We start from the raw sequence: 20249 nt of genomic DNA, 5'->3' as shown, positions 1-20249 counted from the left end.
GAACAAGAACCATTGACCTTGCTCTGACCTTGTGGACATCCCTACATCTCTACTCCTGGGCTCCAGGGAAGGTGGACAGACGCCCTGCTTCTCTCTGGGCTGGAGAATATTAGGTCCCTTGTTCCGCAGACTGTGGGCCAGGGGTCTCCAACTCAAGTGTCCACAGGGGCCACTCACTGATCAATGACACATGCTGGTCATTTCCTTGGGGCCACACGTTTTGGCCCATGAAACAAAGAGGAATACTCTTCACATTCACAATGAAATGTGAGCGCCCCACTTTTCTGGAAACAGCTGGCCCACTTAGTCTTTCCTGTGTTTACCCACTTTTGAGAAAGACATGGATCCGATAAAGATTTTGTTTTTGATTCTCTTCCAAGTCCTCTGATTGCACCAAAGAAAGCATCTCATTTTCATGCTGACAGATCACTTGAAAATCATCCTTTTATCAAAGAGAAATTGGGTTTCAAGTTCAGTCAGGGTCTAAGAACTAGAATTTAACAACCTTTTCTGTGTGCATGACTTTTGTGATTGCTTATCGTTTGTGCCAAATAATACTGCTTTTCCACTTACAGCAGTGATTTAAAGTTTCATTGTGAAACAAATTTATTTAAGAAAAAGTGGAGATAAAGAGAGATACCTTAACGCCTTAGAACCCGAAGCTCGTCTGAGCTTGCGGTCACTGGGGCGGCCACAGGGGGCTGACCCACATCAGTGATGACACTGGGGGCCCATCTGCACATTTTTAGTCTCTCCCTCCTGATTGCTTTCCACAACCGTTGCGGTGCCTTTCTACAATCGCTGCTCTAATTCCGTCACTCATCTACTTGAAAACCGGTTACGGCCCCCAGACCCACAGTACACAGTCCCAGCTTAGCCATGCCGGTCAAGTTTTCTGGGTCTGGTCCCACCATCCGCAGGGAGACGCAAAGTGCATTTTCCACAAATGCTCCTTAGATGCTAGAAATAGAGAACGAAAAGCGGCATCGTCCTTATTAAACCTCTGCTGCAGGGGCTCCTCCGTTTGAAATGAAGCATGTGCATCGGTGAATGTGCGTTCCCCTCAGGCTCCTGTCGGGAAAACAGAACTCGGGGAGAAGCATGGCCCCAGGCATGAATGAGGGGGGTCAGCAGCAGCAGTGTTGATGACAGGGCAGCTGGGCAGTGGAAGTTTGCCTGGAGATTAGTAACTGGAGAAGCTATTATCACCCCTGGGGACAGAGGGACAAAAGGAGGAGGTGGGATGCAAAGCAGGGACCCCCAAGAGCTCCAGCCCCATGGGAGGAAGGACTGCTGGTGGCAGCTGGAACCGCGAAGGAGACACAGGGGATGCCAGGAGTAAACCCAAAGCACAGCGAGCACAGCCGCCTGGGCCTCTGGTCTCACTGGTGTTTCCCCGGGGTCAGGGTTACCCCGCAGCTAGTGGGCAGGGGGATGGACATGCAGCCAGCAGAGACAGGCCCCTGTGATAGGAAGCAGAGTGGGGCGAGGGCAGCAGTGGATCTGAGACCTAATGAGCAAATGACCAGACTGATGGGATGAAACAAAGAAGGGTCGTCCTTTGTCACTTCCATAGGCTGATAAGTGACAGCAGACCCCTCAGCTCTGGAACGCCGGCCTCTTCCTTCCCCACTCCAAGCAGCCCCTCCTGTTCTGCAGGGTGAAGGGTTCCCCAGGTGCAGGTTTGTGTGTGGGCCTGTGTACGGACAGCTACCTGGTTGCTCCATCATCGCCGAATGCCACGTCGGCGTCTCTCATTGATTGCTACCACAATTCCAGTGGTTTTTCAAAACAAGCTGAAGTGTGCAAGGTCATGAATCAAAATGCATTGATTTCTGTCCCGAAATGTAGCATTGTAATGACAGAGGAAGCTGCAAGCTGATGTATTTATGTCAGTGATATGTGATGCATCTGTAAATGATGCTTTTAAGTAAAGTTAAAGGAAAATGCTGACTTGCACAAATGGGTGTGAGCTGGTGTGCGGCGGCGGCGAGGGAATTTTTAACAAGACATGGGGATGACACGTGAATGATTGACACCTGGAAAGGGCTGAGCTCCAAGGCACGTCAGGGAAATCTGGGCAGGGGTCAAGACCCTGTTCTGGCAGAACCCCCGGGCCAAGGAGAGGTCTGTGACACTGGGACTCATCTCGCCCTCTTCGGTGTCTGCGCGGAAGCCACTGAGTGGACTTCCCGCGTGGAGAACCGCTTTGGTCTTTGAAAACCTCCTGGGTGTGACCATGTGTCAGGGCCAGTGCAATGAACTGCCAACGTGCCTCACAAATTAAACACATTATGCAAAACAAGAATGCTCGTTTTCTGTCATCAGAAAGGGCACAAGTCTTCAGCTCTCAGTCTAGAAAACTGCTCATAATGATTTTTCAAACCTAAGATCTGAGTTGTTAAGCAAAAGAGTAAGGATGGATTCTTCTGGAAAAGATGACAGACCCCAGGAAAGCAGCATGTAACGAGGGCCAACTAGTGAAAGGAAGTTCCAGTTTCCTATTTTGTGAATATTTGTTTCCTCTTTTTCAAAGGAAACTGTTGAGCGCTCTGAGGAGAAATATAGCAAACTCTTCAGTCCAGACTGAGCGGGAATGTGGCGTCTACACTAGTTGAAAAGTGTAAAAGGATCAGAAAAGTGAAAGAGAAATATAATGTTATTACAGTCAGATTTGCATGGAAGACAATTTAAATAATGCTGATCAACATCCAGCCTCAACCATTTTAGGTAAGTGGGCCTAAGAATTTTCTGGCGGTGTTCCTTCCGTTTGGGATAACCCTGCTCGTTACACATGCTTAAAACGGCAACTTGGGCACTTTCCTTTGCTCACCAAATATTTTCTGAATACAATTTCAACCAGCCTCATTCCAATTGTCCTGACCTTCAAGTTCAGGACACCAGGACTAGTGGGGTTTGTGGGATGCTGCCCTCACAGAAGACCACAGAAAAGGTTTTCTGTTGGATTTGAAGAGAAACGAAGCGAGCGCAGGCTGCGTGGTGGAGGAGATAACAACCCCTCTTGTTCCAAGCCTCCCAGTCAAACATTCTGTTCCTCGGCCCTGATCCAAGGTAGATGCAGCCAAAGGGACTGAGATTCTGTTTGTAAAATTCCAGGACCCACGAGAAGTGTATGAAGAATGGTTTCTGGGATTGGAGGTACCGCTCCCCAAAGCTCTGGCAGTACAAAGTGCATGGCACTGCGTATGCCACTTAAGGAGGGATTTAACGAGAGCATGACGGCCCGTTCTTTCCGGTGCGATTTCCCAGCGCTCTGCTCTGCCTCCATGAGCCGGGGTGGGTGGGTGCTGGGGTGCGTTTTGGTGACACACTCATAGCGGACACACCTACGAGGCTCCTACTCACAGTTCAAACTCCGACCTGGGTTTCTGGGATGGATCATTTCCATGAAAAGGACAGCCAAACCACAGCGCGTGGGATTTAATTGCAGGGGTCCAGGAACCTGGCTGGTCTTTTCTGTCCCACGTGAGAGGCACAACCCCACCCCCACCCCACCCCCACACACACACCACCACCACCACCATCTGCCAGAAGTTTACAAGGAAGATAGTCAAGTGAAACTCCATTTTGTCTGCCTAGTAACCCACAGAAGCTCCAAGCCCAATTAGCCGACTGTAAACGTGCATAGTTGCTTTTCGGTTCAGAAATGTCCCCCCTTTCTTAGAAGCCAGGCTGACACCAAGCTCCAGACATTCCTTAGTGAGACCCTACCCTTCAGCTGAGTCTCCCCCCACTGCCTCCTGGGTGGGCGATGCCCCACCAGAATGCAATGGCCTTGGTTTCTCTGCCTGATTCAAATAGACATTGCATTAATCAATGATTCTATGGAAGACTGAGAGGATGTCATTTAGGGAGATTAACCAGGTCAGATTTTAGCCACGTATATTGTTTCACAGCAGCGAGCAGTATCACAGTAGTTGGAAAACGTCGCGTGGCCGACCCCAGGCCATTTCTCAGCTGAAGATGTGAGATTCCGCCCCACACCCCACCATAGTGCGTGTGTTTCCTCCAGCAACACAGAGTGACAAACGACACTCTCACTTCTTTCTCCCACGGACCAGCAGCAGGCCCACTGCCACCAGGCTTTCTGGAGGAGGGAGCCCTGTTGCTTAACTGGGAGACACTCAACAATAAAATCAAATGTTCACATTACCCAAATGCAACGTTAATGAATTCCGAGCTTACTCCCCAGCTCTCTAAGAGCGCTCGTGATAACCAACTCCATGGGCGTTCCCTCCTCCAGCTGGTGATGGCACGCTAAGTGGGCATGAAATGGGACATCTGAAATGCTGCTGGGTGGACATTTATTAGAGCTGGACTGCAGGGTGACACTGGCTTCAGGACCAGACACACTATCACAGGCCCCTCTCCCAACCTGGGAGCCTCCCCCTGCTCCCTGCTGGGGGTGAAGTTGATGGGTTTTGCAGAAGCTTTCAGAGCTGCACACAGGAAGATGCTCGTGTCGAGAGAGGCTGAGGTTTCCTTTCAGTGGCATACCTGAAAACCACCCCAGCCCTTGCTCCAGCCGAGGCATTTCATGAACAACACAGGAGCGATGCTGAATCAGCCGGTGCTCTTGGCCCCACAGTATCCCAGCCTCGCTCCCCTGAACCCTGGTAACCCTCTTGTGATGAGAGAGCAGTGGGCCCCCGGGTCAGAGGGTGGCGTCCTGCCCCAGAAATCCTGCCAGCTGACAGTGCTGTCCTAACCGCTACACCTGCTGGGTTTCCCCACCTGTCCAAAGAGGGTGACGACACCTGTCCTACCTGCCCCAGTGAGCAAAGGGCGTGAGGTGGGTGCCGCACTGGGGAAGAAGCACCTTGCCCTGCAAGTCGGAGCCCCAGCCTCCAGCAGGTTCTCCTCTGTGGTCATGACCCTGGGTCATAAGGGCACATGTGGGAAGACTGCCCAGATCCTCAGCGCTGCAGCCCCACCCCCAGGACGGGACACCGGGGACAGTGGGACAGAGGAGAAAATGCTGGTGATTATTTTGTAACCGTGACGTCCGTGGCACATCTCCTCTCTCCTCCCCATGTCACAGGCACCTGGTACCCTGAATTTACAACGTGAAGAAGCATGGGACCGAAATACAATGTCACTTTGTCTCCTCCGGCCCTTTCAAATTGGTGAATTGAGCATTTCCCTGTCTCTGATGAAAAGTCCAGCAGATTCTATGACGTTTCTGCTCCCTGTTAACTGGTGAAATATCCCTCGGTCAAGTTAGACCATGAACACAATCTCAGTGGTCAGCAGCCCTCCCCTCCCCCTGCGCGGCCACTCCAGGCTCCCATGTCCCTCAGTCATGGAGTCCGGGCCCTCCTGAGCCTCTGCTCTGCACGCAGCTGGCCCCTTCTCGCCTCAGGGATGTGTCCCTGACCAGCCCAGACACTCTACTCACTGTCCTATCTCGTTGTGAAGCCAGGCAGCTCCAAGCGTCCCCCGGCGGTTACTGTCCTGAATACACAGTGAGACCAGCTGAGAGGCCGGACGCTTCCTCCAGCCAGGCCAGCAGCAGGGTGCAGGCAGCCAGGAGAGGGACAGTGCCACAGATGATGGCCTCTGTGGCAGCACCGGGAAACATCACAAAGGGTGAAGCAGATCAGACCAGAGGGTCTGGTCGTGGGGATGGGTTCAGAGCAGCAGGAACGCAGCCCCAGCCAGCTCGTCTCTGCTCCTCACAGATGTGCAACAAAGGTCACTGCCCTTCCAATGTTTTGCGTTCCATGAAAACCATAACACTGAGATTTTTATGAGAAATCTCTTTGAGCAAGTGCAATTCACTTATTTTAAAGCACAGAGAATAATTTTGCCAAACCTTAAAAGACCAAATAACCTCAAAGCTGCTGAAACCATTACAGACCACAGGGGAAAGAGGAAATTGTTGTTAATAATGACAATCAGCTCGGGCCTTTGAACGTTACGACCAGAGGAACCTGCCCATCCAGTGATACAGCCACAGCGACAACAGGACGGAGCTAAACAGACCCCGTCACCTCACTGAAAACTTCCGACCGCATTCCCTGCACCACACTGGGAATGCGTTCCCAGATTCTCGAAGGATCTTGTGAATGCCATATTATACCTTTTGCAACTTAAAAGCATTTACGTAGTCAAACGTGAGCATTGAAAATACACCACCTACTTGGAAATTCCATGTCGGCTTTCTGTCTTCCTCGTCTTCCTTTTCCGTCTTTCCTTTTTTCTTTCCTTCCTTCCTTCTTTCCTTCCCTGCTTCCCTCCTTCCTTCTATACAAAAATCTGGGGGAAACTGAAATGGCCTGACCCTCTCTTTATATCAGAGAGGCCTTGCTGAGCCCCTACGCGGCCAGGGCTCCTGTGGATGAGCTGCAAAGAGGCCTGTGATCCACTGAAATTTGGCATTTCCAGCTGAATTCTATGCACTTGCGCATTTTTTGGCAAGAAAGACCTCTGGTTTTATTAGATTATTAGAGGTGGCAGGGAAGGGCTGAGCAGGAAAAGGAATGGAGAGGGTGAGGAAAGGGGCAAAGGCTGACGGGAAGGCCGCGCTGTGAGGATGGCGGGTGTGGGCGTCCTGACGCTGCGGGCCCCAGGTGCATCCCGCCGGCAGGACCCGCGCCACGCGGTGCACTCCCGCCCGCCGGCGCTAGAGGGCGCACTTGCGCACACGGCCGCCCCGCGCCCACGGAGATTGGCGCTGGTTTCCAGCCTCCAAGGGGCGGGCAAGGCGCGCTATACCAGGGACCGCGGAAGCTGAACTGGGAGATTCAGAGGTGGGCTTCCTGCGCAGGTGGAGCTCCTGGGCCCTGGGGTTGGTGGGCGGTGCACCCGGGAGGAACCCACCTCTTACAAATCCCCAGGGTGCCTTTTGCTTTGGGAAGGATGGAGAGACTGTTGCACTTCATCCAGAGACCTTTGCAGGTGTCCCTGATTTAGAATCTCAGCTCTTCTCTTCACTGTGCGACCTTAGGTAAGGAAGTCACCGCTCTGAACCTCAGTTCCCTCCACTCCTAAAATGGAGGTAATGGCCGTGCCCATGTCACAGGGTTGGAACAGACCCTGCACCTGCAGGTGGCTCACAGAATACTTGGTGCACACACGCACGCGCGATGCACACGTGAGAACCCACACGCAGCTCTGTGGGCAGACTGCTGGTGGAGAGAAAGGTGCCCTTTCCCTTAAACCAAGTAAGGGCTTTGCAAGGCTCATCAGCCTGAGCCGTGTTCCATCATAGGCTGGTGATTAGATCTGGCCCTTAGCCCAATTTTCCAGGTCTCGAGTTGGACTTTAACCCTGAGCTAAGCAGAGTCATTCTCAGCTGCTCCAGCCACTTACCTGGCACAGAGGGACAGCTGGTGTGGTGAAGGTTCCTCCCAGTTGGCCTCAAAATACGAGCAGCTAAAGCTACAGGTAGCAACGAAAATCCAAACCTCCCCCAAGCCCTGGGGAATGACAGGGCATCATCGCAGTCTGATGAATATTTACCCAGCAGAAGGAAACAATGCGCTCCTTCCTGATCCTCCCGAAAGCTTAACTGTCATTTACACAGGGCATGGTATTTAAAATAATAGTTTCATTATCTTCTAACATCTAACAATTATGAATGTGAGCCAGCACTCAGAATATATTTGCATGTGTAAAGAATCCGTCGACCCTGTTTTGTTGTGACAGAAGTGGCTGTTGGCGTGACTTCTGGATCTGAGCATCCAGTTACAGGGACAGCGGCGATCTAATGGCTTTCTGCATCAAAGGCTACTCAGTGTTGGAGAAATACACAACACAGAACGGCAGGGCAGCCGGACAAGGTGGCCCTGTCACAGCCATTGCTCGTGAGGCATTTTTTATCTCTGTGGTTGTACAATTTCATCCTTTCTGCAGCTGAGTCACTCAACAAAATAAAAGTCACTTCAGAATGCCCCAAAGTTCAATACGTATCACAGCAGGAATGCTGGAGGTTGCTACCTGACTGCAATATCCTCAGGATAGAATTGGTGCATTAGTTCTCAGAAGCGTTTTGGTTGTGCACTCTTGTCAGTAAACGCACTTGTGCTCACATCATAACATAAGAAGGGCGACAGCAGCTGTTAGTCCTGTGTACCAAATTCTCCAGGTTACACCTTGACCCCAAACACGATAGGACTGTAAGTCTCCACCCCACTAAGCCTGAGCCCACTGGGCTGGGAGCAGAAGTGACTGTAAGAAAGGGGAATCCATGGCGGGCAGGCAAAAGCGCTGCTTCTGTCACCTGCCCCCTTCTGGCCAGGTCCGAGCCTCCATGGCTACCAGGCCTTGCAGGATAGGCATGACGTCATGGCCATGACTCTGGTTGTGTTCTGTACCTTGAACACATCTGACTGCTTCCTTTTCAGGGCCTTTGCAATTGCTGGACCCAAGCTTCTCATTCCAGGACCCAAGCTGAAGGAGAGAATACAATCTAGGGTCTGCTGTGTTCAAGGTGTAGGGCACTCAAGGGGTGCAAATAGGAGTCCACCATGCCTCCAAATTAGTTAGCCTTTTTGGAATAAGCCTTCTGTCATTTTCACTCTCATTATTTTGGTTAAAGAGGGTCACATGACCAAGTTGAAAGGCAAGAGTGGAATGTATACACTGCTTAATGAGAGGGAGCAAATAATCCAACCCACTTTAGCAGCTACCATCATCAATCATCACCACCATCACCACCATCACCACCATCACCACCATCACCAGCATCATCACCACCATCACCACCATCACCATCATCACCATCATCAACATCAGCATCACCTTATCATTCCTAGATGGAAGGCACAATAGGAACGATTGAGGCAAAAACAAAAATGTGTAGGGAAGAGTCCCTTCCATCTAGTTGAAAAGCAAAGGTGCCATAAGGAATTATCATTACCAGGCAGATAGTGACAATTTGATTTTGCACATTCAGGCAAGACAGAGTAAACCTCGTGTACATGTGTGTGAGTGTGCAGGGGTGTTGATGAGCCCACTGAGATTAAAAACTGTGTTGTAGCAACAAGGATGGGACCACTGCAGCATGTTCCTTCCTTACATGGAAAGTGAATCACCCTAAGGCAGATAAAATATGTGTTACAGGTAAAATTAAACATTACATAATCAACTACAGACAAAATACAGCATTTAATATGGTAGTGAGGCAGTAAAATTCACTTTGTGATTCAATTCACTTTGTGATTCACTCCATTTTGAGGCCAAATATGCCATATATAGAATTAATGAGACTGCAAATTTCCTACAAATGCTTGTACCCTGATATTCTGGGGTAATGACTGTGTTTTTCTACTTCAAAAATTACTGGGTAATTTATTGCGGACTTCCTTTTTTTTCCAGAGGAAAACAGAATTGTCACTTTGTTAAAGCTAATGTGGTCTTTTTTTGTTGTTGGTTTTTGTTTGTTTCTCCACTTAATGTTTCTGGTCTAGCTGACGTCTCACATCTTAGGACAAGTATCAGGCATGGGCCACTGGTAGCTGCTTCACAGGAGGTGCCCAGCAATGTGACAAGGGGGACATCTGGGGGAAGGAAGGACAGACATCCATTTTTTATAGACAAAACCAGGGCACAAAACACAGATGTGGGCCTCACTTTACAAAACAGGGGTGTTCTCCAAAGCAGTCTGTCAGGGCAATTGTCAAAGTGAGCTATGCTTTCTGACAGGTATCAGTTTGACTTTCTAATTGTTGGTTTTCGTTCCTCCTTGGCCTTCAGTTGATGGAGGTGCCCGATAAGTCGGCTACAAGGGTCTCTTCTCCCCATCTTTCAAGACCTTCTCGGCACCATCAAATTTCCACCCAGGACTGTCGTGGTGAAATTGTAAAGTGACACTCTGCAACATTTAACCTCCACTCTCTGACACACTTAGCAACATATGGATTTTCCTAACACTGGACCATGCAGACAGGATTTACGGGTTTGGCTTCCTGGGCTCAAATCCCAGCTCTGTCAGTTGGTTTTCATCTCTAAGCCTCAACTTTCTCAACTGCAAAATGGGGAAATAAATAGGATCTAACTTACCAGCAAGGATTAAATTAAGTCAATGATTGGAAGCTTTTATTACGATTAATATATGTATTCTGAATTTCCTTCTTTCTTCAACTGTTCAGACGAGGTTGGAACTATCCCCAAACGTGCTGCCGGATGAGGCAGCCGGCGTGATGTGTGGTGTCGGAGGATGTCTGATGGCCCGACCTGGTCCCAGCGTCCCCCAGGAGACGAGCACGGATGCAGGGCCTCAGGCACATGCTCATGAGGAGGCCGTCCAGGACGGGGTGGGCTTACCTAGGTCATTTAACAATTCTGTGCCCGCCATCCCATGCCCTGACTGTCCCCCCATCACAACCATTGGCAAGGTGGACTGTACTGGAGGACAAGAATAGGTAGCATCTATCAGCCACCTTGTCTTATCTCATTGACGTCTCAACCATCATCCTCCAGGCAGGTATTGTCCTTGCCACTTACAGATGGAGAAACAGGTTGCTCAGGTCACTCATCCAACATTCCGCACCATGTATGTGAGCACGTCTGAATTAACACGCATGCTTTTCTCAGTCCACAGCCCTTTGTGCCTCAAAACACCCCTTTGGGGTTAGGAAGAGTCAGACCCACGACATGTGTCCTTTCTATTGGGCCCTTGTCCCCTCGGGTCCCAAGAAGAACCAACCTCGTAACCATTGTGTATTTTCTTACTCAGGTTACTCCCCTACGATAGCAGGCGGCTTGTGCAGAAATTGTGACATAGAAGAAAAGGGGAAGATAGAACAGCCTAGAATTGCTGTTCTATCCCACCTTCCCTAATTCATCAGCAAGCTGAAGGTAGAGATTGTTCGAATGTGTGTATATCAAGACGTGAAATAAAAGCAGTGGAGTCAGTTTGGTAGAACATTTCCACCGTTTGGGCAAGAACAAAATGTGTATGCACTTAAAAGCTCTAAAATACAGATTTTTCAAATTTCAGTGATTCTGCATATAAGTTGCATGCACTGATATTTACATTTAAAACTGGCCTACCACAGTATAAAGATTAATGGCAAAATTCATTTCGATTTTTTAAAAATTGTATTTACTTAAAATATTAAGTAGCAAAACAGAACAAAATAAAACAAAAAAACCATAACAAGCTGAGAGGGAGTCCACGAGAAAAACCTTTATAATTTATTATCTTGGTCCTTTTATCCTTTCTTATCCTGACTTTTGAACAGGGTCCTGCAAACTCTGCAGCTGCCCCACACACAGGGCTATGTGTGTGTATCCCCAGCACGTATCACAACCGTGACCCTGTTTTATTTCATTCTCGAAGGCGTGGCTGGTACTTTGTCCATCTTTGCAACACCACCAACAACCAGGTTAGGACCAAGTGCACTAGTAGAAGCTCAAGTATTGGCTTGCTGTTGAAACCGGTCTTCAGAATGAAGAGGCATCTGTGCGTGTTCTCACCAGCGGATCGAAAAATAGGGATATTACGCAGGAAATTAATCACCCTGCTCATGAAGAGAACTGTAAGGTTGGCTTATCCTCTTCCTTCTTCTCCATCACAAATAGATGCACTCTTAAAACGCCTCCAAGTGCCTCTGGGCCATGCACAAAACCATGCTGCTGCTCCCTGCCAGTTGGAAATCTCTCCATTGCAATTAAGAGGAAACCAGACTCCAACTGGATTGAAGAACAGCTTATCGAGCCGTGTAAACACGCGCCGCCTCCGTGGAGGTCTGTCCAGCAGCTCAGCGGCATCTCCACGGCCCCGGTGTTTTTCTGTTTTGTGCCTCCTGCATCCAATGCGCCCACCTCCTGGTCACAGAGGGGCAGCCAGAAACTCCTGGGCAAGGAAGCCTCCTCACTCAGAGCTCTCGTTCCAGATACGTGAGTGATCATGGGGTGTGAGCAGGCAGAATGGAAGTCTCCATCAGCTTCGGTCCTTACGTGCTACCACATAGGGAAAGCTGATCTCAAAGTCAACACAGAAGATAATATATCTGAGAGATGGAGGGGGGAGAGAGATAAGGGGTGAGAGAGAGCGAGAGAGAGAGCGATAGAGAGAGAGAGAGAGAGAGAGAGAGAGATGCTCACGAGTGAGTGTGAGCAGCGTTCTCAGGGTCTCACAGCCACTTCTTTCTTCCTGGCTTTGACCAATTCTTTATTATTTCATTCTCCACTCTCAGCTCCTGCCGCCTGTAATTCAGGCATTTGCTTAAACCTGCAATGACATGTAGGCTGTGCCTCAAGCATCCACTGTCATCGGGCTTGTTCTCGGCCTCCACGTTGAATTCTAAACCCCTGCCTTTTGCTGGAGGTCCCAGGGAAGGCTCAGAGCGCTGACGACTACAGAAAAGGAGTCGCTCTCCCGCAGGGCTGTGCTAAGTGCTCCCTGCATCTGGTATGTCCGTGTACCAGGGTGACGATGGAAATGTACACAGGTGCCCCCGGGAACCAACGCACCACACAGAGGAGTTTAGTGAAGCGCCCAGGACTGGAAGAATGTGCTGATCGGTGCCCAGCGTGGGACCCTTGCCAACCCAAAACATTTTTGGGAACAGAGCTTGTTTGTACGGTGGGAATGCTGATGGGTAAGGTGGGGATCCTACAGGGAGTGACAGGGGAAAAGGCACACTCCCTAAGGACGCACCTGTAAGTGAACACACTACGTCCCAAGGGCAGTGCCTGCAGGGGTGTTATCTCAGGGAGTCACAGCCTCTGAAAGAGGTAACAATAAAGTAGCAGGTTATTTCAGCTCCAACCTCATAATGGAAAACAGAAAGCTGTGTATGTTCTTTGGCCGAAGGTAGGGAGGAAAGAAATGTGGGGTCAGAAGTGCCTTGAGCCCTCCAGGAGAAGTGATATTTTCAAACAGGGAGAAAAGTCAGCATCACGTGGTCCCCAAATTCCAAAGGAACGTCTATCTCTCTGTAAAGTGCTTTAGCCCATTGGGCATGGGATAAGGTCACCTGTCCTCTGAGCTCCGACGGCATCTAAATCCTCACGATAAAATGAAAGGTTTTCATCAGAACGACTGACAGCAATACTTAAAGCCAAAGAAATTATAAAAGCATCTCGTGGACTGTGACCATTGCCCAGTTTGGAGCTGGTGACACAGGATGGGACTTCCCCAGTGGACATGAAAAGCTATTCCCCATCTGGGAGGTGATGGAGTTCTGCTCATCTTGAGCTGTACAAACATCTATAAACCCTGTAACCGGGTTAGAATATGTCTGTACTTTTTTGTATTTATTAAAATTTCTAAAATCAAACCACCAAAAAACCTCCATGAGAGATCTAAATTATGTAAAACCATAAAGAAACTACTAGGCACTGAGGATTTCAATACAGACGTATTTGAAAGGCAGTGTTTGTGTTTTTCACACACACAAACCTACATCTAAAATGTTCATCCTGTTACAAACCTCGCTTCGAGCTTTCTTTGAGCTTCTCTCTTGGGGACCGACTTTACTAAGCTGCATGCAAACACTCTGAGATTGGGGGAGCCAGCGGGGTCCATGAGTCTGCCACCCTCTGTCCCAAGGGAGGAGAGGGGGAGGCTGTGCCTGGGAAACTGTCACCCCCAGTGTGACAGTCCTGCTGATGGGGGTGGGTTGCACACCTCGGACCCTGGGCTCATGTGCGCTACCAGTCCCCAGGTTCGATATCACGAGGCCAATTCCTGTGTCCCCACCCAGTTCCTCCAGGGATGTGTGTAGGGCCCGGTGTAAGCCCAGGCTGGTGCAGGACATTTATCATGACAGGTCAAGTTTTGCCAGAGACACCCTTGTCATCCTGAGAACAAGGGGTGGCATTTGCTAAAATGCCAAAGATGAGGCAGGCAGTGTCCGGACATGCACACACGCTGACCGGTACCTGTGACCCTCGGCTGTGCACCCACCGCCTTTCAGCTGAGACGTCCACACCGCCTTGCAAGAAGAATCCCGACTGGCCCGAGTTTTCTCATGTCTCTGGAGCGTTGCCTGTTCTGGGCCCTCAGCATCCCAGGCCCTGGACCCCTGCCCCAAACACAGACATACAAGTGAGCTGCCGACAAGTGAAGACCAGGAGGGAAAGAGCTCAGGCCCACGGTGTCCGTGTCAGCACTGGACAGGGGGGTGAGAAACACGAGCCCTCCCTCTGAGCCATTAGGGAGCACGGGGCCTCCACCTGCTAGGACACCCAGTGAGACATTCGTCAAAGGTACAGGTTGTTTGCAACTTTTGAGAAGCGTTTCCTTTGGATTTCCATTGCTTGTTGTAGTAAGGTATTAATAGGTATTAAAACCTCTGGCTACAAAGAGATAAATAGAGTCAAATCATACTGAAATTAACAAGGCAATATGTGGGTAAAATAATGAAACCATCGAAGAAGGTTTAAATGTTTATTTCCATGTTAAAATGACGCGTTACCCTGTGGTTAGAATATACCTTTATGCTGGAAAATGAAGTCACTTTATTTCTGAAATATTTCCAGGAAAAAAAAGTAAAAGAAAAAAAAAATCCAAAAGTTATGCAGAGTAAGATCAAAACATTCTGGCAGATTCCACCAACAATCCCAAGGTGAGCCAGGCCCTTTGCAGGTCACATTCCCAACTCAGTGCATCTCGTGACATTAGGTCCCAGTGTTTTCCCATCATTGGTTTAGATATCGAGTGAGATGTCTGTACATTTAAAAGCTACAGGTTCGCATGCTTTTATTTTAAAATGTATTTATTCCAGGACACCCCTCAGTGTTTGAGTATATTGCCTATATTACATACAAAAATATCTGCTCTCCACATTTGAGCATCACTTTTCCACCACCCGTGCTCTCTCTGACATAACAGGCGATATGTGCGAAGTCACACACGTGTCATTTTGATGGAGGGCATGGCTGCTGGGTTTCGAAACCATCTATCGTGTCCCCGACAGAGACCACAATGGAGACCATTTCTGAGATGACGAGAGTAGAAAACACGAGGTGCCAGTGACACGGAGGCACCACACGGGACCACGCTCTGCGGCCACTGGCCCTGGATTCAGGGCTCTGCTCGGACAGAGCCTGTTCCGTGGCTCCAATATCCCAACCCTGGGAAGGCGCCTTTCTGCACGCGTGGAGCGAGAATGCGGATCAAAACGCACCCAGCCAGGCTTCCCAAAACTTAAAAAGCAGCGAGGTACAAAATGCGCCTACAGATGTGATGGTGGCACCGACGTGAACCCATTTTTTCCCTGCGTTCTTGTTTGCAGACATATCCCCTCGGCCCAGAGCTTGAGGATTATTTGCGTGGGAACCTACCCCGGCCGGTGAGTGTGCCTGACAACACGGTTACGAAGTCCAGGGCTCCTTGGAGCGTCTGAGGTTTGCTAGGAGGACATTCTTCCGGGGGAAGTTTCTGGGGAAAGCTTCGAGTCTTTTCTTCTGGCTTTCTCTCCAACGCCACATTGTGTGTGCTTATTAAACTCCAGTTCTTTCTTGCACCAGCTGCTCTTTGATCTCCGTGGCCGGCCAGGAAAGCAGCATGTCTGGGTCCTGGAAACAGTGTTGTCACACGCTGACACCCCCCCCCAGAGCACCTGAACGGCCCACCCCATATGCCCCACGATGCTCACAGCCCAGTGTCCCCTGGAGGGCATGCTGGCCTCTGTCCTGGGAGGAGTCTGAGCGTCCTGTCCTTGGGGAGGGGGAGGGGAGTGGTGTTTCTTGCAGGCTACGGACACCAGTCATTTGGGTTCCTCAGCCATAAACACCTGGAAAATCCAGGCAAATGCATGGCCCCCAAGAACCTGGATTTCAAGGCTTAGCAAGTGATGTCATTCCCCCGCTTTTGTTTAAATATTTAGGGTATGGCTCCTATTTGTTTTAAAGAACAGCTGGAAAACAAGCAGACATGACCCATGGTTTCTAGTCAGCAGGAAATATTTAGAGCAGAAAGAACTTCAAGGAAATTCTGTGAAGCTTGACTGTGTCCACACCGGCTGATGGTCACTGTGGATGCCCACTAACGCTGTGTCCTCTGGCTCTTCACTGTCCATACGTACACATGCACGCACGCACGGGTACACACATATACGTGTGCATATACATGTGTACTGCGTGGTAAAGGGAACCCTCTCCTCCACAACCTTGCACTTGACGTTTATTTTGCACTGAGTTTCAACACAAACCAACGAATGTGACCGTACAGAGCCCGTCCCCCTCAGGTGACTCTAGCTTGTCCCTAGGAGGCCACTTCAGTGCAGCGGTCAGCTTCAGTTCTGCCGAGGACCCCATGGCACCCTCCAGTGCCCCCCAGTTTGCTCCCTGGGCCACATCAAGCACTCCGATCATGGGACATGTGCTAGTTTGGATGTTCCTTGATGATGTGACAATGGTAATTTCCTGCGTCCCCTCCCAAACTCTACCCCACCCAAAGTCTCACCTGACCAGGGGAAGGCCACCTGCTGTGTGTGACAAAGACTCACCCCTGTCTCAGCTGAGGTTCCTCAGTGTCAGAAACGAAATCCCCACTATTTCTGGAACGACTCTCCCTCTGGCCCTGTGCAGCGGCTCCGAGCTGCCTCCCGCCGAGCCCTTTGAACAGCACTGGCAGCTTCTTTTGGCACCTGGGTGGCTCGTGCTGCACGCGTCGCCATCTTTTTGCAAACTCCTTTGGAAGCTCACGCCTGGGTCTCCTGGCTTCACTCAGCGATCAGACTGAAAGCATTTTGGAACTGTACCAGCTTCACTTTAAACACAAGCTCAAGGGAACACCAGCCACACCTGCGTCACTGGTCAGGTGTGCCCTGCAGAAGCAGGGGCGAGAGACACAGGCAAGAACCTTGTGAGTGCCGTGCGGTGGGCGAGGAGGCTGGGCTGTCTCATTCCCATGCACAGAAACCTACAAGGGAACAAGCCATCGCCTCTCTTTTGAATAGCTCAGTTGTCAGTCATTTGGTGTCAAGGAAATGCCTCCAATAACCTCCAGTAGGTCCTCTGGGCCCTTAAAACTCTGTTTCTAAGAGCTGCAAATGGCTTGAGAAAGCTTGTAATGAGACATATTAGTCCAGGGTCCATTTTTCCAGCTATCCCATCTTAATAAAAACGTTGTCATGGTTTCCTACTCTCAAATGCTTGCTTTGCTGGAGACCATTCACATTGTTCTTTGAAAAACATCTTTTATTTAAAAATTATGCAGGAATCATGCTTTTTCTGTCTCTCTCTCTTGCCACTTCAAGTTTCCAATGGCTATGGTTTTTCATCATAACTGCTTCTTGAGCTCTGAAACAGTCGTTTACTTTTATGAATTTAGGGGGGAACCCAATTGTTTTTCTCCATCAATGCACAGCCTGTATGGGTTTTCTCTCTGCCAGAGTCATGACTGAGGATATTTGGGGTGGGGGAAGAATCATTTTAGGAATGGATGGATTACTACATATTGCTAAATTAAAATGTCATTCTGCTTTTTAAAAAGGTTTTGTTCTGGTAAAATGGCACATTTAAGCGGAAGCAATTTCCTTTCTGTGCATATCAATTTTACATTTAGATTTCAGTTCGGATAATAATTTGTGTTGACCACAGAGCACTTGTAGATATACAGCTATTCCGAAGTCTTTTGCCCCAGAAATGCACTCCAAGAGTTCCCCAAGACTCTTCAACACAGAGAAGGTAAAATAAATGTTTGTGGGTCACAACTTTTCTCCACAGTTTTTAAGCTTACGTAGAAAACTGTACAGAGATGGCCCTCCCTCACAGTATAGTAATATTTTCAGTAAAATCCCGTGTCCCCGTCTGATACAAGAAAGGTCAACAACAAAAAGGAGAGAAGACAAGTGAATAAGCTTCTTAGATGCTGCCCCTAAGTAATGAAGTGTGGGGAACTGGGGGAAGCCTGACCTGCACAGACACCCAGAAAAACAAGAACCAGGAAACCTCATGTACATCAAACAGGAAGTAACATGGCGTGACTACAACCCATGTGACTCAGACAGATCTCGGAGAAAAGAAGGAAATTTCTTTTCTTCATGTTTCCAAAAGAACTTCCAGAGGTCAAAGGAACCAGGTGCAGGAGCAAATGCATATAAAATTAATGAGCATCACGCATCACAAAGAAGGGCGGCTACACTCAGCATCTTTCACGTATGTCCAACCTCAGGCCAAGGGCAAGAAAGGTCCACTGTGCTTTAAAAGGTCTAGAAATAGAAAACTCAACATCGAGTCTTTTCTAATGCCACACGGCCGCTGGTCACAATTTGACTAACAATGTCTGTGGGGTCAGGTTTACTGTGTTTGAACTGAGCTAGTCCCAGGCAGCAGGTGAAACTGTTGTCTGAGAATTTCTCCGGGCCCTACATGTGGCTGTTTTAGGGACATTTCCCAGCTTCAAGCCCAGCTGCTCTAGCTTTCCGGACCTCTGAGACCTACTTAGAAAGGGATCCCACCAGACCGCCACAAATCAGGCTTTGCTACATCATCCCCTATTGTTGATCAAACTCACTGCTCCACCATTGCAAAAACAGAAGGCATAAAGGTGAATACAAACATAAGAAAGGAGTTCACATCTGGTCTTGCAGTCTTTCCATATAGTCTCTAAAGTCCTGGGACTCCGCCAGCCCCATATCTTGGCAGACCCACTTGATGTTGTCATCGCTGTCGAACAGGATGGAGTTGGTGTACGGGCCGCCATCCTCGGGGAGGATGGTGGTGTAGGAAGTGAACTTGACTCTCTTCCTCTTTGGGCCCGATGGAGTGATAGGTTCATTTTTTATTTCTTTCTCATAGACATAGTCAGAAGGTCTGAGCAGTTGACTGTGGAAAGTCTTCTGGGAACTGCCATTCAGAAGGAAGTTCCTCTCCTCAAACTGCAGCCCCCTGTCCATCATGCTTGTGCACTCCTCCGACGGGAGCGTGATATCCACGGGGTTCTCCAGAAGTTCCACTTCATTCCCAAGCCAGACCCAGTCATGGGAATGGGGGATGTTGCCTTGCTCACTCACAGCCAATCTTTTGTGTCTGTATTTCCAAGCAAATGCCACACAGTTGATTAAGAAGACCAGAATGGCCAGGCAGAAGACACAGAGCAGAGCGTACATGCCGATCTCCAAGTCGGTTAACCCCCTGGAGGTCACCGTAAGGTCGCTGGGATTATTGGTTTCCGGTAACTTCCCTGGAGTGGGGAAGTTTGTGAAGGTGTCTGGACCACCGCTCTTGACTAACTTCTTCTCCTTTCTCTCCATGGGAGACTGTGGGGTTGTGCTTTTATTGGTACTTTCCACTTGGCCAACAGAGGCGCCATGTTGGAACCATTCCTGAACCGCTCTCTCCTGGTTTCCTTCACGCTCTATGGAATTACCGAGGTGGCCTTTGTATTCCCGACTGATGCCCTCAATGTCATTGGTGCCTGCTCGGTGTTCATCAATGCTTGGTTCAAATTTGACCTTGACATTTCCTTTACCCACGGCAAGAACACTCTTCCTCTTGGTCTTCTGACAAGGCTCACTGATCATCATTTCTAATTTAATCAAGGGTCCTTGTCCTTCGCCCTCTGCAACCACAACCGGCCATTTGGGTTGAAGATTCGCCTGGACAGACACCACCATTTCGTCCAATGATGAGACAGAAATCGAAAAATCCTTGGGATCGTAAATGTCTAAGGGTGTCACCGAACCATCACTGAACAAAATCCAAGAACTGATGATTGCTTCCTACGAGAAATGAAACCAAAGCGGTAAGTCAGAATCAGGTTCCCGTAAATTTGCAAACGTAAATACAATTTCCTATGCAATGTTACTTAAATATACAAACTGAGAAAAAGAAAACATCTACGTTTCATCACTGTGAACAGCCCCTGGCATGCCCTGAACAGACATCCAACATTGGCGCTCAGCCTACTGATGTGAGGAACAAATAATATAATAATATACATTAAGTGAATGCCTTCAAGTGCATATTAATTTACTGCATGCCAGACAACCAGATTTGACTTTGACCTTTCTCAAAACATTCTGAAAGATCAGGCAATTTATCTGAATCAAATCCAGGTGCAACTCATCAGTCTACTGCGCCAGATAATATCATGTGGAACATTCTTTGTTCGGAAGCTAATGCTGATGCAGCCAGAGACGCCCTGGCCGGAAGTGCTCGGGGAAACATGCCCCACGAGATGCACTTGCTTGGAAGCCACAGTGCCCTGATGTCTTTTGAAAACACGTGGAAGTTGAAAGATGGAGGAACGTTTTAGAGGTGACAATCATTGCTATAAACAGTAGCTATCTGGTGCCTCTTTGCCATGCCTTGTTCAAGTACCG

General features: G+C 49.1%; 1 protein-coding gene across 4 annotated transcripts in view; it reads right to left on the bottom strand.

The window, feature by feature from the left end:
- Positions 1–14351: 14351 nt before the first annotated feature.
- Positions 14352–20249, bottom strand: part of TMEM132B (transmembrane protein 132B) — a 269744-nt gene continuing 263846 nt past the window's right edge. For all 4 annotated transcript variants that reach the window (XM_019748802.2, XM_074321105.1, XM_074321106.1 and 1 more), the window contains one exon: positions 14352–19646. In XM_019748802.2, coding sequence (XP_019604361.2) covers positions 18498–19646 — 1149 coding nt within the window. In that variant the 3' untranslated portion in view covers positions 14352–18497. The remainder of the gene's footprint in view (positions 19647–20249) is intronic.

The sequence above is a fragment of the Rhinolophus sinicus genome, linkage group LG16 (genome assembly GCF_036562045.2).
Source record: "Rhinolophus sinicus isolate RSC01 linkage group LG16, ASM3656204v1, whole genome shotgun sequence".
Taxonomy (NCBI): Eukaryota; Metazoa; Chordata; class Mammalia; order Chiroptera; family Rhinolophidae; genus Rhinolophus; species Rhinolophus sinicus.
This window is presented reverse-complemented; position numbering and strand designations above follow the sequence as displayed.